Consider the following 18,318-nt stretch of genomic DNA (forward strand, 5'->3'; position numbering starts at 1 on the left):
ACAGCAGTCTGAGGCCAGTGAGGGGCGTTACTAGCTCTCCCTCTACAGATGCTTGGGTATTGGATTGCTGATTTATTCCCCATTCAGCCTGTGGGTAATATGGTTTCTGTAGTCAGAGTTGCTAGGGATTAAACTAAAACTAGTAGGTGTGAAATGGGTTCTAGTGACTGTCTGAGAGGCGGCCATCCAGGCACATTTACTTGCTGTTTTATAGAGCTGCCAAGGAGGTCAGAGGATTAGATTGAGATCTGGGTAGTCTCAAAAGGATTCTCAGATACACTGTCTAGGTAATGATTGGCAGCTCAGCAGTGGAGTTTTATATGTAGACAATGTCTATCCCTACCCAGAAGGTATACATTGTTGTGTCACTGGCCTTGGGTATTGAGGAGGAGAATTGTCAAAAGTCTGGGGTGGTTTAAAAGGAAAGATCATATAATTAGAGTTAATTCACTGCAAGAAAGGAATTAATCTCCCAATTGCAGTGAGCATGGTGTTTGCTAATAGCAAACTTTCTTGAGGGAAATGGGAAAATACTCTTTGGGGAGGAAGACAGGCTGTCTTAGTGGTAAACAGGGGTTTTCAGGTCACTTTTGTGAGCTATTCTTAATTTCTGAGTACATAATTCAGTCGGCTTTGCTGGCTTCTGTGGTTAGCCTGCCGGTGTCTGCTTTCCCCAAGGCACTGTAGCACACATAGTATAGTTTCTCTGCTCGTAATGAAGAAATCAGAAACCTCAGAGTTCTTGATCAGAGAAAGATGAATGTTTTTATGATTGCCCTGAGACCTTGATTTTGAGGCCAGGGCCTCCAACCAGGTTTGCCCTGGAGGCAGGTAAAACAAACTCACTCCCACTGTCAGGTGGCTGGTCTGGCTTCAGTGGTACGTTCCAGAATACTGTCTTTCTCCTTAGTGTTTCTTGAGCCTTTTGGAACTCTTTGAAGGAAAGTATATGGGAGGGAGGGGTTGGAATTCTATCAGTGCTTGTATTGTTGTTGTGGTACCCAGACACCTTGCTGGCTTAGTGCATCTTATACCACAGGTTCCTCTGAAGTTATTGTTGCCTTTGCCCTGCATGCAGAAAATGGTTTAGTGTCTCTTGAAATCTGAAAAGGCTTTGCATAAATCATAAATTCATGTTCAGACTTGATGGCACCTGGAAGTTCCTTATTTCTACTTCTCAGCTTATGCTAGTTGTTTTTTGTGGCTAGGAGCTACTCAGGCTCTACACCATCATAGTAGCTCCTGTATGCTGTGGTTTCTTCACACGGAGACACCCCAGACTTGTGGGAAAGAGAGAGAAATTGAGAGTTAGTTATTGGTGATTGAACTTTATTGGTCAAAATGGTCCCTTTTGTGAGGCATGTCCCATCATAATTCCTCTGTGTTTGTATTTGAAGCTACACTTGTACAGAGGGCATTGATTCTGAATGCTGAATCCTTTACCTTTCATTGACCTGGCAGTATAATCCAGACTTCCAGACAAGGAATTTGCTATGTTGGGGATTAAATGGCCAGCACCTGGGTAGAGATGTGCTTGGGCTGTGTCCAAGAGGGACCTGAGTCTAGGAAGTTGTCACCTCCCATGCTGTTTGTCTCAAATGAGTGAACAGGGCTGTCTGCTCTACAGAAGCTTGACTGCTTTTCTGACTGTGGAGACAGGTCATTCTTCCTTTCACATCCTCTCGAGCCTGACTTGTTCACATCCCATTTGGGAAAGAAGATAGACTTGCCTGTCCCCTCATTTATATAATAAGAATGTTCTATTTTTAAATTAAATTAATTTAATCTCTTCCAAAGGTCCTGAGTTCAATTCCCAGCAACCACATGGTGGCTCACAACCATCTGTAAAGAGGTCTGGTGCCCTCTTCTGGCCTTCAGGCATACACACAGACAGAATATTGTATACATAATTAATAAATAAATAAATATTAAAAAAATTTTGGGCTGGAGAGATGGCTCAGTGGTTAAGAGCATTGCCTGCTCTTCCAAAGGTCCTGAGTTCAATTCCCAGCAACCACATGGTGGCTCACAACCATCTGTAAAGAGGTCTGGCGCCCTCTTCTGGCCTTCAGGCATACACACAGATAGAATATTGTATACATAATAAATAAATAAATATTTGCCGGGCGGTGGTGGCACACGCCTTTAATCCCAGCACTCAGGAGGCAGAGGCAGGCGGATCTCTGTGAGTTCGAGACCAGCCTGGTCTACAAGAGCTAGTTCCAGGACAGGCTCCAAAACCACAGAGAAACCCTGTCTCGAACCCCCCCCCCCCCCCAAAAAAAAGAATGTTCTATTTTTAAATTAAATTAATTTAATCATTGTAATGGTTGACTCACAAATCAAGTTAGAGAACAACTTGTGGAGAACTTTCTTTTCTTTTGCTTTCAGGCAGCAGATATGTTTAGTCGTTGAGCCACATCATCAGGCTGAATGACAAATTGTATAATTTATGAGTTATTTTTGAAGAAATAGCCTAATATGATTTTCCTGTGAGGTGTTCAGAGTGCCATTGCATGTATTGCCATACACCCTTGTGGTTGTATGTAGGCAGAGTTTTCCTGTCCCCCAGCAGCTTAATATTAATTACAAATGCTAGGCCAATAGCTCAGGTTTGTTACTAAGTTGTTTTTAAAGTGTAAATTAATTTTTTATTTTGAAGACATGGTTTCTCTGTAGCTTTGGAACCTATAGACCAGGCTATCCTAGCATTCACAAAGCTCTGTCTCTGCCTCCTAAGTGTTTGGATTAAAGGCATGCTCCACCATCGTTGGGCAGCCCACTTCTATTAATCTGTGTATCGCCACATGGCTCGCAGCTTTGCCCGTCTTCCAGCATGTCTTGGCTCCCTTTGTGTCTGTCGGGCAACACCATGCTCTGCCTCTTTTCCTCCCAGCATTCTTCTAGTCTGGCTCTCCTGCTTTAACTTTATTCTGTTCAGCTGCTGACTGGTCATATTCTTTATTAAACCAATCACAGCAAAATATATTCACATAGTCATTCCACAACAGTCATAAGAGTAGTTTTGGATAAATATACTGTTCACACCTCATAATTGTCTTCCAGAACCAAGAGCTGGGTACCATAGAGACCATTTTCCTGATTGGCAAGTGGGTCTCTTCCTAATAAGGGATGGGTTTTCTTTTGGATAAAGCTGTTACCCCTAACATACCACACAGACATACATACACTTGGTGTCTCCTATAACTTGATGAATTCCTTTTATATTGACACAATTTAAAGTATAATTTCTTTTTGCTTTAGAAGTGATAGCAATTCAGCATTGCCACAAATGGAGAGAAATCATAAACATAAATAAATCATAAGTAAATAAATAATCAGTAAAATATAAGCATGATTCCCTCTAAAGTAAAAGACTAGCATGTGGAAGATAGGTATATAAGCCCATCTCCCCCATCCCCTGGGATTGTAAAAGCTGGCCTGGAAGGACCACCAGAGATTGAACATTCTGGTAGTTGCCTTATGTTCTTTTAAAGAACCTTCATCTTTGAGTTCCAGTATTTATGTAAAAATCGAAGTGTGTAGAACGAGTCTGGCATGTATGTCATTGGATTCATGGAGTAATGTTTGTAGTTGCTCCTGCTGTCTACAGCTTCTGATTTTGTGGACATCCCTTGTTAATTGTGTCAAAATCCAGTCCCTTCCTCTCCACCTAAAGGACTGTGTGCAAAGGAAGCCCTCTAGGGCCTTTCTAAAACAGAGTGAGCTTTGTTTGCTTTTGAAGATTAAGAACTGGTTGAGTGAGGGGAAGAAAATGGCCAGAAAGGGGATGGTCTGTGTACATAATTCACGGAGAAGGATCCCACTTTATAGAAACCAAAGCCCAAATTAGAAAAAGCAGGCTTTTGGATTAAAATGATTTCTGTTGTGGTTGTAACATACCACAGTTTGATTTTTGTCCAGATGAAAACATTTGGTTTGCACTTCAGTAAATATTATGGAGACATTGCCAGCTAATTTTGAAAAGTAATGAAATACAGCTTTTGCAAAGCACAGATGCATTCTGTACTCTGGTTCCTCCTGTCTGATCCAAAGTGCACCTCCCGTTTCTCCCTCCCTCTCCCCTCCCTCCTTCTGCCTTCTCCTCCTCTTCAATTTTTATTTATTTGCCAACGCACTTGAATTATCAGGAGAGAAAAATGTGCTGTAATTTTAATACAATACTATTTATCATCATTGAATATGAACCACTTCCTTGTTCTACACAGAAACAAAACATCAGCAACCCCTCTCACTATGACCACACACACACCTTTAATTCTCCACAGGTTCACCTTCATCCATCATTTCAAATGAGTGGTTGTTAAGGAAAGTGCACAGACTTTTTAGTGATAAATTAGCAACTCTTATTAGTTAACACCTCAATGAGGGTTTGCTTGTATCATAACAAGAAGAGGCCACCTTGAGAGTAGCTTTTTAATGCCTTTCTTGTTCCCAATGTCATTGCGGTAGTGGGCTTGAATCCTACTATGGGGAAGAAATAGACACCAACCCCCTAAGTGTGTGTTTTTCTGTTTGGGAATCATTTTAATTACCTTAATCTTTGTTTTTTCCAGACGGGGTCCTTGAACTCTTGTAGACCAGGTTGGCTTCGAACTCATGCAGATGCCTGCTCTGCCTCTTGAGAGTGCTGGGATTAGAGTCATGTACCACCACCACCCAGCTTGTATACCTTTCTTTACTTCTTTCTCTATGGCTTGCTGTGTAGCTGGGTGGCTGTCCATGTTCTTTTGCTCTTCCTTGTCCTGTTTTCTTCTATTTATATATACTCTCTGCCAGCCAGGCCCACCTACCCTTGCTCCTGCCTCGCTACTTGCCATTCAACTCTTCATTAGATCATTAGGTGTTTTAGACAGGCAAAGAATCACAGCTTCACAGAGTTAAACAAATGCAGCATAAACAAAAGCAATAGACCTTAAAATAATGCTCTCCAGTAGGTACCTTAGAGGTCAGAAGTGGAAACTAGATTCCTCAGAACTGGAGTTGTCAGTCACCATATTTATGCTGGAGATTGAACTGTGTTTCCAGCCGTGGGAGAACGTTTGAGATTTCCTTTTGGGGCATACACAGAAAAGTTGTATATAAGAAGAACTTTTAAAATTACTCCTTACAGTACTTGGTGGTGTTTAATGGGGAGGGAAACCAAAGTCCTTACCTCTGCTCTCTGATTTCAGACAGTGGATCAGTGATTTAATTGTATCTCCCTCTAGGTTGGCTTTGCTTGGTAAGGGAGAAGTAGACTGTTTTTGTATTTGAGAGTGACCTTCCTGTGGGCTTAACAGCTTTCATTTCATTGCTAAGATGGCAATATTCTTTGAGTAAATCACTTTGTTTTTATCCTCACATTTTTATGAGTGTTTTTTGGAGTTTATTTTAGTTTATGTGTATGCATATGCATTTATGTCTGTGCACCACTTGGCACCTATGGAGCTCGAGCCCCTGGAACCAGAAAGTATTTCCTTGTGGGTGCTGTGAATTGAACCTAGCTTTTGGAATAGCAGCCAGTGCTGTTAATTACTAAGCTATCTCTCCAGTCCAAGGAATTTATTTTAATATTACCATATCCTGTTATAATCTCAGACTAGTTTGTAAGTGCTTGATGTGTTGGGAGTAATCTATACCTGGCTTTTATATTAAGATAATAAGAAAGTAACCTTGGAAAAAAAATAATTCCTTCTCCCTCCCCCATTAATAATTGCAGAATAATCCCCCAACAACATGGGTGGATGTTTTCATTTTACTCATAGGCTTCTTGTGTAATTCATTCCTTGCTGTTGTTTGTGGTTTGTTTTCTGTGGGAATGTTGCAGATATGATTCTTAATTTTAATTTGCTATGCTTGATGAATGGTATTATCCCCTTCTGTGGGTTTTGCTTGAAACTGCTAAAGGAGGCAGATGGAGTTGTACTTCCTAGGGAGTATTTGGAAATAAATTAAAAGTGGTAGCAGCTAGCAGCGATGACTAGCTTTGTTTTATGTGATCCGCATGCGGTTAGGGTACTAACTTTGTAAACCTCTCCTGTGGATTCCTCCTTCTGGAAGGGTCAAGGTCGGCGTTGATGAGCTGTATTACATGTCTTATTCCACCAGGTTCTCCTGCGCTGCCCAGCAGTATGGTATATTTTGGAAGCTCTCAGGACGAGGAGGATGTCGAAGAGGAAGATGACGAGACAGAAGATGTCAAAACAGCCAACAACAATGCTTCATCTTCGTGCCAGTCCACCCCCAGGAAAGGAAAAACCCACAAACATGTACACAATGGACATGGTAAGTCATCATTCAGGCTGTAGTAGTAAGCAGACTTTGTTGTGAGGGCTCAGAATAAATTTTGAAGGGTGTCAATGTAGGTATCAGCCAGATTTCTTCAGGGCATTTAAGTACCAGACCCTTTGTGGACAAAGAACTTAGTATAGTCCAAAAGTATTCTAGTTTTAAAAAAAATGAAGATGTTCTATGTGGAAATGATTATAATTGCCAGATGAAGTACACATTATGTACCAGAAGAGGAAACAATTAATAGTGATTGTCAATAAGATGCCAGAGTTTTGTGATCATCTTTTAACTCATGGACTAGCAAATGTTTTTACCCACTGGTCCATCTTCTAGGTCACAACATGGAAACTTATTGATTGAGAAAGCTGCCTTTCCATTGGCATTCAGGTTCAAGTGCCTGGATGAGGGTGTGTACGGGGCATGTGATGATAGCCTGCTGCCCTCCTGTCTGAAGAGCATATCTGTGTTAGGGAAAGTATAATTGTGACTGCGGGTGAGAAGACTTTCATATGCCCTGATAGGTACGAGGAATAAGGAGACTGCTAATTTTCAATTGTTGCGCTGAGAGAGATGTTCAAGACTGATATTACTGGATTTCAAAGGTGTGTTTCAGATTCGGATTCTTTTCTGAGAACACCGGCATAGCTCCAGATTTCATTAGCTTCGCATAGCACTGTTTCCTAGGCTACCCTCTTTGGTATCCCATCAATGGATCTTAGATTTTCCACTATACTGAATGATACTGTGTCCTGCTGCATGCCTCTTCTGACCACAGTTTTTTAACTTCAGATTGCTCTTGATAAACGTGCCTATGCGTGTTCTTTTATTTCGTTAGTTCGTTTGCTGGTTAATGTCTTTGGTTAGAATATGCTCTCTTACTGCCTGAACACATTAGATTTAGAATAGTTTATGGGTGAAAAGGGTGCCTCCTTTTCATTTTTCTTTTCTATGAAATTGAAACATTGAGTTAGATGATCTCCATGTTCTAGGATCTTGGTTCTCCTTCAGTGTGCATGTGTGCGTGCTTCCTTAGGTCTCTGCTAGGAAGGTGCTAGGGGAGATCGTCTCTACTGTGTGTCAGATGATGCCTCAGGTTTTTTTGCTTGTTTTTGTTTGTTTGTTTTTTGGTGGGGTGGGGGATTTTTTGGTAAGAGACAAATTGGGGTAAGTAAGCTACTTTTCACACTTTTCTAGTTCTCTTATCTGATTGATATTCAGCTCTCTTTTTTGTGTGCTACAGTGCTGAGACAAGTCAGAAAACCTAGAAAAACCTGTGTCCTCTCTGGACAGGTCACCCCACTGGGATACAGGGAGATAAGTACATAGTGCAGTAAAGAAACTTTTTGGAACAGTTTAGCTTTTACTGCGTTATTTTGAAATGTCTAGAGCCCAAACAGGCAGTGCTTCTTCCTGATTGACTTTGTTTTTGTTGAAATGCACTTGGAGACTGTCTCCCATGGCTGTTTGGTGGCAGGGCACTTGATTTCTTGGAAACTGGCAGGAAAGAAGAACCTCGTTGTGACCACATTTTCATCCTTTTCTTGAGCTGAGTGTATCAGCATTTTTAGATTAAGAACCTGAACACAACTGGGTGGTGGTGGTGGCACATACATTTAATCCTAGCAGAGGGAGGTGGATCTCTGAGTTCCAGGCCAGCCTGGTCTATAAGAGCTAATTCCAGGACAGGCTCTAAAGCTACAGAGAAACCCTGTCTTGAAAAACGAAAACAAAAGCAAACCTGAACACTAGAATTCTGGAAGATTTAATTGTCTCTTGATAGAAGCTTATTCCTGAAAACATGACACAGGTCTTCCAATTTTTTTTTTTCACAAGCAGCGCCATCCTAATTGAAAGGGACTTATTGATTAAAATCCACAATCTGGAATGAGCTGGACAGCATTACAGTTCAACCTTGGATCGCAAGTCAATGGTGACAATAACAAATAGTGAGTCCAGGGACGTCCCTTTCAGTAGTGCATCTCTGAATATTCCCCCACATTCAGAGCATCGAATGGTGCCTGCAGTAGAGCTTTTGAAATAAGACAACACAATAAAACTGCTAAACATGTTAAATAAACTTGTATCATACAATTTTATATTTGGAACTTTTTAAGATATTAAATGGTGTTCCTAATTGTTTTGCTCTTTTTGTTTCATCACTAGTAGGTAAGTGGACTACTTGAGGGTTTATTGAGTTTGGAATGATCTTCAGGCTTTTGTGACCTTCAGAATAACTTGGTGGAAGTTCATTAGTTTAATTACTCAAATGGTTTTTGTTTTGTTTGTTTTTCTATTTTCTTTAGAAAAAATCAGAAGGAACAGAAAGATTTTTATTCCTTTTTATGCACTTTTTTTTTTCTGAAGAGGGATATTTCTCAGGACTCTTTTTAAACAACATGCCATTGGAATCCAAGCTGGAATTATTTAATTAATTGTTTTTGGGTTCCCACTGGGCGCATGGCCATAAAATAATCATTTGCAGAAGTTTTTTGCATTAATGTGTTGTCATTACATTCGAGCACTCAGAAGCCCCCTCCATCTGAAGTGGTGGAGGGGATTGCCAGGAGCAGAGCCAGGAAAATATTCAGGAAAGACCCTGACTATTGCTTCAGTTGAAAGCGGCCATAGGAAATCCTGGCCAATGGCGGCCACACCGTTCCTATTGGGGCAGGCTCCTCCCACACTTGTTCCCCACCCCAGTCAAGAGAAAAGAAACGGGGGGTAAGGCTGGGCTTGTCTTAGAGGGCCAGCAGTGCTTCTAGAGTGTGTTTTAGAAGCCAAGCCTCGTCTGAAGCTGTGTCCTAGATGTTTCTATGGTATAGATTTAATTTTCTTCAAAGAGATGCCTCCACCTAGCCTGTCTCTTGAATTTTACCTGGTTGTACATGTCATATTTGCCACTGTCATTAACTCTTCCTGTAATCGGAAAAAATATCTGGATGCCTAGATTTGCTAGGAGAATTCCACCTCACCACAGCTGCTTTGTGAGCTATCTCCATGGTAGCTCTCCTACAAGTCCGGCCACTAATCCCAGTTTCTTCTCCTTGTCTAAAGTTCGTGTTCCTCTGGTCCATTCAGCAACTTAAAGTGCACACCCGCAGACCAGCTGGACATACCGAGCCCCACAGGTTTAGTGGGAGTTTTGCATTTAACAAACAGTGACTGTCATAGTGTCCTGAGCAGGGTCCACAGTGATCACAAGCTGTACCTGCGCTAGGCTCTGCCTTCTGCTCCTATCAGCTTCTCCAGTTCATCTGGGCAAGTTTCTAGATGAAACCAAATACATTCACATACATTGCATCCAGAAATTGGCCTTGAGTTATGAATAGCCTTGGTGGTCTAGGAGACTGAATTTGTTCTAGTCCACAGTAGCCTGACACAAGAAATCTGTCTTTGATTGCTGCTGCCACCAGCCCTCTCAGCCCTGGTCCAACCCAGTCCCAAACAAATAAGACTGGTCAGTATCTAATTACCTAATTAAAGATATTTGTGCGTATGTATGCGTGTATGTGTGTATATGTATAGTTTGAGACTAACCCTACTTGGTTCTGGTGCTGGGATCTTTATTGTACAATACTACTTCCTGTACTCCTGGACATGTAGCTTGATCCAAAAAATGCCTGAGCCAAACTTTGGTTCCTAGAGCCAGTGGAATTATGGACCTGGCATTTTTTTGTGCAAAGTTACCACTGTAGTATAACAGGTCGGGATTTCTATGAGCTTCCAAGCTGAGGCTGACCTTGGACTCCCGATTCTCTTTGCACATCTCCTTTATAAGAATGACTGCACATTTCCTTTATAAGAATGACTTAAGTTTTTTGCCAAACTGCATTTTCAAACTTTTCACACCATAGGTTTGTATTTTTATTCTGAAGTTGGTGATTTTCCTTGACCATTATACTTTATATAATGGGCCTTATTAACAGAGTATACCCACATTTCAGGGTCTTTATCCTACTATGTTGTGATTGTTTATTCAGATTCAAAGTTGAGCCTGAAGAAGTCTTAACATTTACTTTAGATGCGATTGTCCTTTGGGATACAGAATCCCATAGTGCTCCCCTCCCCATGAAACTGATCATCTATTCTGTACAATTTAATGCTCCATCCCTACTGTGAATAATCCATGTTTGCTCTAAGTGAAGTATGGGAATCCCTTTGTCTAGCAATTTTTACCCATGGTCCTTCTGGAATGTTATGGATATTAGTTACCTAGTCATAATGTTATCAGTGTTCTGTTTGTGTTGAAGAGAATCAGATAACCATTTTCAGGGACAAACCATTTATCTTGATTTATGGGCTTTTCATTGTCCTGACACATTATCATAAAGTTATTAGCAGCCATTAAAACTTAGTATCATGAGTCACTGATCACATTGGTAACAGATGTTTAAATGGTGAATATATCCAAGTCTGTAGTTATTTCACATCAGTACTCATAATTTATTTCCAGTTTTAGATCTTTGACAATGGCAAACAAAACTGTGACTGTAGAGAATATGAATTTTTCCATAGAGAAGGATGGAAATTCAGTTGGCTTAAGAAATTCCGTGCTTTAATTCTTGTACATAGGTCTGATTGCTTCATGCCTGTTATCTAAACAACTAAGAGTCTTTTTGCAAGTTGCTGGTCAGTCAGAGCTGCGTACCACGCCCTTATCTGCCGTGTGAGGAAGGACAATCCAAAGCTAACTGTCCGCACACATTTTTCTCCTCTTAAACTTTCTCACTTACATCTGAGTGAGGCAGAATCCCAGTCTGGTTTTGCAGACACAGCAAATCTATAGAACTTGATTAAGATGCTTGAGCTAATTACTCAGAGAGTGTTGAAGGTACTAACTGGTGAGTTTGGCTTGGTGATGGTTCTCAGAATGCATTAAAGGAACTTGAACTGTTCTTCCTACTCTTCCTGCTTTAAGCCATGATGCTCTACTGAGTTACTGAGCTGTTTTGGCCCAGGTCAAACCGGGGTAGAGTACCCACATGCTACAGTAAAATTCTCCTGAAATGTTGGCACCAGTTAGCAGACATCCCATTGTCTTCAGACAATAGAAGCTCTATAAAGTTGAACTGGCTCCAGGGAAGCCAGCCTTTGTATAGTAACAAGGCTTTAATACCAGCCAGTTGATGGAGCCTGTGCCTTGTTCAAGTCCGGACAGCTTGTAATAACATGAAGCTTACATTTAAATTCCTGGCTTGCTATCAGAAACTGGTGGATCTCTTTTCCTTTCTATAGTGCATTCTTCTTAATTTTTATCCTACAACGATTCCTTTGTCTCCCTAAGCCCTCTTCTAGAGGGATGGTATTAGACAATGTTCTTGTTAGTTTGACTGTTGTGTCTGTTCTGTCTTGAAGTTCTTGACTGCTGTCTGGTGCTTTTCTCTAAGCAGGGCAAGTTTTTGGAATAGCGCTTCTGGGTTCCTGACTTGTTCACATCAGCTCTCAAGTCAGACAGGGAGTATTCTCAAAATGTGGAAGAACTTCTATCAAATGCCAGGGACTTCTTTATTACTGCATTTACCCAGTAATTCCTTGCTCTTGGCATTTGTCCTGTTTATTAGGAGTAATGAAGCAAGACAGGGTGTGAGACCAGGTTGCTGGCTTTGTCAGCTCTCTTTAAAATGAATTGATTTTTGTCAGATGTGCCTTTTTGCCGTTGTAACAAGAGCTTTCATAAAGATCACCCATGTTATATTTGCATAGTGTACTCTGAAGAACACACAACACATTGTATATTTGATGCAAAATACTTGAGCAAGACTTGGAAGACAGATGAGGGGCAGCTGCTTTATCCTTAGGGAATCGGGCACAAGTGTTTTTCAGCCAGAGTATGTGAGGGTTTTAGGCATTCCTTCACAGGTTTGCCTTAAGCCTGCGCACATCTCAGTGTGTGCACAGAGCTCATGAACAGCATTATTCATGTTGGACTCTTGGGAGCTTTAAATGTGTATTTCTCCATGGAAATGTAGCTTTCCACCTCACATAATTGCTGTAAAAGACATCACTAAAAAAACTTCTCTTGCCTGTGTCTTTTTCACTCCTAGTTGGAAGGAAATCTTTCCCTTTCAAGAATGAAGTGACCTTCAATGAAAATATCAGGCTTAGGATTTACAGATTTTGTTTATTATGGTGTGAAAACACTTGCCCATAGAGCATTTAACTTTCAGAGTAAGTGTATACAAATCAATATATCAGTCTCTGTTCATTATGTCAAGCTATTTGTATCTGAGGACAATACAGGTTCCTAATATGGCTCGCTGTGATGGATGCTTAAAGAAGCTAGTCCAATTATTTCTTTTAATTGGAGACGGTTTGTAGTGAGCTTCTATACATTGATGCCTTTCTGTCTCATGCTCTCAGAATGGGAAGTGTTTTTTTTTTAAACCTCTCTTTTCCTTCTCTTCCTTTCTTGAAAATCTTACAAATTAAGACAAAAGATAATTACTTGGAGGAATAAAACTGGCAGGTTCCCACGACACTTAAAATTAATGAGCTGTTGAGCACAAAATATACCTTGTCCTTGCCTTTATCGGCTTTTCCCAATCGTTCCCTCCCCTTTTCTCCCCATTTAACACACGATGTGACTTTTTGGGTATGTTTGCCATTGGGGTATATTGCTCTATAAAATCGCAGGATCATTACAGCCAGATTCATTTGAAAAGCATCTTTTGTTTGCAAATCACAGTTTGTTTCATTTCTCTTTCCTAGGACATCTTATTAGAATACTCCTTCGCAGGCACGCTGCTGCAGTTTGCAGAGCAGCTGGTTTGTTCAACTGCATTGATAGCACTGGCCTCCCTCATCACCCGCTGCAGCCAGCATTGCATAGCTCGGCTCTGGTTCCAGATCTTTGCTTTCCAGTGTTTTCCTGGGAAGAAGGAGGATTAGTAGTTGAAAGTCCTCCAAGTCCATTCCATTGGAACCAGAGGGTTGTACCTCTCTCCTTTTCAGATACAGGCAGTAGTGGTGAAGGACCTTCCTTTTTTAGGTCAGGAAGGCATACTTTTTCTGTCCACAGCTTAGAACTGTTTGCTGGCATGATTCTTTAGCAAAGGACTGTATGCTGCTTGTCAGTTAACCCATTTTTCCCTGAATTGTCACTGCATTAGTAGATAAGCACTCCTGTCCCTTCGTGTTTACATGAGAACATGAATTCTTGGACAGGTGACAAGCTAGCCAGTAGCAATGCTAGGGGAAAATTGAGTAACATCGGGGGACTAGATCCATAGTAAGTGGGGTGGGAGCTGGGGGTAAAGGTGTCATATTTAATGAACCTCAGTGGTCACATGTTGTGATGGGTCTTGCTCAGGCCAACTGCCCTCTACCAGCAATGAAAGAAAAGAGGCTAGAACACACTTAGTCAGGGTGTGCTGATAAAGTTTCCTAAGGCATCCCCTTTAAATCTCCAGTGGCTGTCTGCAGGAACATGTTAGCGTCAGTCTACAAATGAGAAAACCAAGGATCAGCTCACTTGCCCTATAATAAATATCAGAGCCAAGAATTGCACTTCAAATACTACTAACATGATAGGATAAATCCAGAGAATATTTTTGTTTCACCCTCTCTTCGAATAAAATCAATGGCTATAAAACTAGTGCTCGAAAGCAGGGTGGACTGTGAATTAATTGTCTTTCTTAGGAGAAGTAAGAAAGCAGTTCAGGATATTGGAGCCATGTTCTTTGCTTTATGAAATTAGTGAGAAATTAGTCAAAAATCCAGTCAAGAATTGCCTGGATTCATGAACCTTCTTAATTGACTCCTCAGAGATGATGCTCTTCATTTGTTCCAGGCAGACCCAGGCTGCAGATGTGGGGGTGTGATTGATGGTTTCTGACAGTGACTAGTTACTTACACTTAGAGTAAATGCAGACATTAGAGCTGCTCCATTTCCCCTGCATCTAGTGTAACAGAGAAGCAATGAGACACCATCTTTATTTCAGTGTCTAAAATTTGTTTTGAGTATATCATTGCTGGTCCTGGAAGAACCTTTGAGATTGATGCTCACAGTTAACCCAGATAGGAGAGAGATCCTATGCAAAAGAAGAGTTACAGCTGAACAATTAAATGAGGAAAAGACTTAGAAGGAAGTTCAGATTATTTTAATTTTGAAAATTTTGTGTGCCACGGAGAGCTGTTTGTCTGAATATGACTTCAGTTAATAGCGCTCAATTCTGTACCCATAGAAAGCAGATCAAAAATGAATGTTTTTACAAAGTCAGTACATATTTGGGAATATTGAACATATTCGTTAGCTTAACATTTCATAGAGCTATGTGTCATATCATGTTATACCATAAACATAATTTTTCTTATCCACTGTTATAGGTTGGGAAAAAATCGAGGATTCAGATGAAGCAATCTCCTATAATATTTATGGGTGGGAGAGCTTTCTAAACTTTGCAGTTTAAAGGCAGAGTTAGCACCCGAAAAATGTAGTATGGTGACATGTGCTTTTAAGGTGGGCAAATGAGTCCGAGGTTAGCCTAGTCCACACACCTTTTTCCAGGGACAAAAGAAGGAAATATTTGCAGGTTAGAGGATGCGAAGATGAGAGCCGCATCCAAGGCTCACCATTCTGCCTGCCTCTGAAGATGGGTGTTCTCCAGGTTTTGTGAGGGACTGGTGAAGGAAAATTGGCTGCTCTGTTTAGCTCCTTGCCCAGGTCTTTACACTACCTGAGATACCCTCTATTGGGGGCAAGTCTTTGCAGTGATCCTTTAAATTACAGAACAAAAGACACCTTAGGTGGGGCTTGTTCCTTTCAATCGGAATTTGTGGGTGGCAGAGGAAGGCAGATCTCTGTGAGCTCAAGACCAGCGTGGTCTACATAGTGATTTCAAAGCCACCAAGACCTTTACAATGAAACTCTTCCTTTAAAAAATAAATAAAAATCCTACCGGGACATTGGTGAGGATGTCAGGCAATCTCTAGATTACAAGGGCTAGTTGATAACATTCTTAGCTTTTGGAGTTCAGGAATGATTCTAAAGGTTTTACTTGATAGTTGAAAGCATATTAAGTTACATATTTCTGTGTTCTAAATGGCTACTAAGAGGATAGATAAATAATAACTTAATGAAGAAATTCTAAGTAGGGAACAGTCCAAAGAGTCTTTAACATTGGTGTGGCTTATTCATGGATACGGTTGCTGGTTCTGGATTTAGTAATGAATAGGGTTGGCTTACAGCTCCAGCTCACTCATTATTCACCTGGAGGTCATAAAAGCAACTGCAACTGCATGCCTTACTCATCCAGTTGCACAGTGTATGTGTGCCTTTAAATTTCATTCAGTGCTTCTCGATATCTTCAGGTGGTCTTGGACTATGACTACATACAGATGGTCCCTGACATTAGTGACTTCACATACCTTAATTGATTTTCTTTTTGTATTATAAAGCAAGTTGTATTAAGTAGTAAATGCACTTTGAATATTGATTTGGGTCACTCCCAGGCTAGTGATGTGCTATAGGCTAGTGGTGTATACTATCCAGTCTTGTCTGGGGATACTAGGAGTGATGATGAGAGCCTAGACCCTGGCAGCACCTCTGCACTAAAGGGATGCCAGCTACGAAGGTCAGTAAGTCAACTGCAGCAGTACACTGTCTCTCTAATAATAACATTCTGTTTGCATGGGGCTTCACACAGCACAGTCCCCTTGTAACCTGAGGAAATTTAGCACATTACAACATTGATAGTCTGAATAAATTTTTCTATAGTTTTTAGTTTTTAACTATTAACTGTTTTTAACTGTGTAACTATTTTTGTTTATTAGAGACAATCAAACTCTGTAGGTCAGGCTGGCCCAGAACTCACTGTGTAGCCCAGGGAGGTCTTGAAGTTATTAGAATAGTTCTGCATTGGCTTCCTGAGTGTTAGGATTTTAGGTACAAGCTACCTATGTTAGCGAGATTATTTTTAATGGATTAAAAAAAAAGAGTTTTAAGCTACAGGAATTCTTCCTTAAGATTTTCTAAAGCGTTTTTAATCAGTTTTATCTCCTTTCAGATACTTTTTGGGTGCTGCCCATTTCACTGGAGAATTTTTGTATAGTTATCCACTCAAGATAATAACTTCATTTTCCCCTCTCTCCCTTTTCTAGTCTTCAATGGCTCCAACAGGTCAACACGGGAGAAAGAACCCGCTCAAAAACACAAAAGCAAGGAGGCCACTCCCGGGAAGGAGAAGCACATCGACCACAGGGCAGACAGCCGAAGGGAGCAGGCTTCAGTGGCCCAGCCCTCAGCCACCCCCTCTGCAGGCTCCTTGGCCAAGGGGCTTCCTGCCAACCACCAACCTCCCCCTCTGCATCGGTCGGCTCAGGACTTACGGAAACAGGTAACCCTCATTGTGAGGAGCTTTCTGGTCTACCAGCTAATGCTCAGTTCGCTCACAAAGTGAAGTCAGGCTAAAGAAGCTAGAGAAGTTAAGACTCGCCACACAGGTGGACAGGGATAGTTTCTCTTCACCAAAGTGCGGCTCTTAACCTTACGAAGATCCAGGTGGGACTTCTGGATCTTTTCCCTCCTGGATCTAACCCTAACTGGATGCCTTTTGCTCACACAGTAAGATTGAGCTTACATAGTAGGATATTAGAGTTCATGGGAGTGGAGAAATGTAGCTTGTGTTCTTAATGTTCCTTTTGTTCAAGTGCTCCACCAGGTACAGGTGTGGGGAACACCCATTGTCTTGCTCATGTTAGCTGTAGCCGCATGAGTTTGGTGTTAAAATAAACCTAGAGATGGTACAGGCTTGTCTGGGATGATTGTGGTCTATTTTCTTGCTTGCTTTTGTTTTTAAAGTTTCTTATAAGGTTTATATTTAGTACATCTAATTATTGGTGTCTGTGTCCTTGTGTGCAGCAAAGCTTTCCTATGGAGGCGAGAGGGTGACATTCGGTAGCTGGGTTTCTCCTTCCAACATCTGTGTCCTAGAGATAAAACTCCATTCCTCAGGCTTGGATGCCAGAGCCTTTACCTGTCGAACCATCTCACCTGCTTTCTTGTTCTCAGCCAGGACTTGCAGCAGGTGTCTTGAGTAGGCAGGCAGGCACACTGCTGAACCATCTACATTGGATGAGATACGCTTGGCTGTGAAGGTTCTGTATTAACAAGATTGAATAACAAGATTGTCTTGGGTAACTCTTAAGACCTGCATCTTGGGCCATTGCTGTTCTATGGAAATTTTCCTGTCCATATTTTCTCAACAGCTCTGGGAGGCAGGGAGTATAGTCATACAGGCAGATCCATTGGGGCACATAAGAAGGACTGGGTTAGCTATTCTAAAACAGATAACAAACAATTGGCTCCTCATGCATTTAACCACGGTAGGGTTGATGAGTCCTAGGGGATCACAGTCCGTTGATGGCTTCCCTTTCCCAGTAATCATGGCAGATTACTTGCAATTTCCCCAGGACTGTGATTTCTAAAGATGGGTTCATAGCAGGGTAGTGAGGGGACAGGAGAGATTTCTTTACGAGCTGTATTCCAAATTGTGGTCTCAGTAACTAGTTCATAGTATATGTCCCTGAATGTGAATGAGTATATTCATTTATAGAGCTGTACAGGCTTATACAAGTAAGTGCGCATGCATGTATGCACATGCGCCCCCCCCCCCCTCGTGTGCGCGCGCACGTACACACACAGACACAGAGTATTTTGTCTTGATCTTTACTTCTCAAGCATTTAGGTTTTCGTTTGTGGTGGTGAAGTCACACATGGCCACTTTATGTTTCTATGTCTTATCGAGACCCCATCCTTCTAAGTCAATGGTTCTCAACCTGTGGGTCATGACCCTCTTTGGGGGCATATATCAGATATCGTCCACACCAGATAGTTATGATTCATAACTGATAAAATTACAGTTATGAAATAAAATCAAAGAATTTTACGATTGGGGGTTCCCATATTATGAGGAACCACTCACTGTTCTAAGTCTTTTGAAGCCTCATGAGAGAACAAGTAATTTTACCATGATATCAGTAGTGGCTCTGGTTTATGAAACAAAGATATCATTTTCTCCAGAGACG

At 41.2% G+C, this 18,318-nt stretch overlaps 1 protein-coding gene across 2 annotated transcripts in view; it reads left to right on the plus strand.

Annotated features, from left to right (window-relative positions):
- Jarid2 (jumonji and AT-rich interaction domain containing 2) overlaps positions 1 to 18,318 on the plus strand; it is a 188,284-nt gene that overhangs the window by 139,407 nt on the left and 30,559 nt on the right. For both annotated transcript variants that reach the window (XM_057787147.1, XM_057787148.1), the window contains 2 exons: positions 6,112 to 6,288; positions 16,393 to 16,628. In XM_057787147.1, the coding sequence (XP_057643130.1) occupies positions 6,112 to 6,288; positions 16,393 to 16,628 (413 nt within the window). The remainder of the gene's footprint in view (positions 1 to 6,111; positions 6,289 to 16,392; positions 16,629 to 18,318) is intronic.

The sequence above is a fragment of the Chionomys nivalis genome, chromosome 13 (genome assembly GCF_950005125.1).
Source record: "Chionomys nivalis chromosome 13, mChiNiv1.1, whole genome shotgun sequence".
Lineage (NCBI taxonomy): Eukaryota > Metazoa > Chordata > Mammalia > Rodentia > Cricetidae > Chionomys > Chionomys nivalis.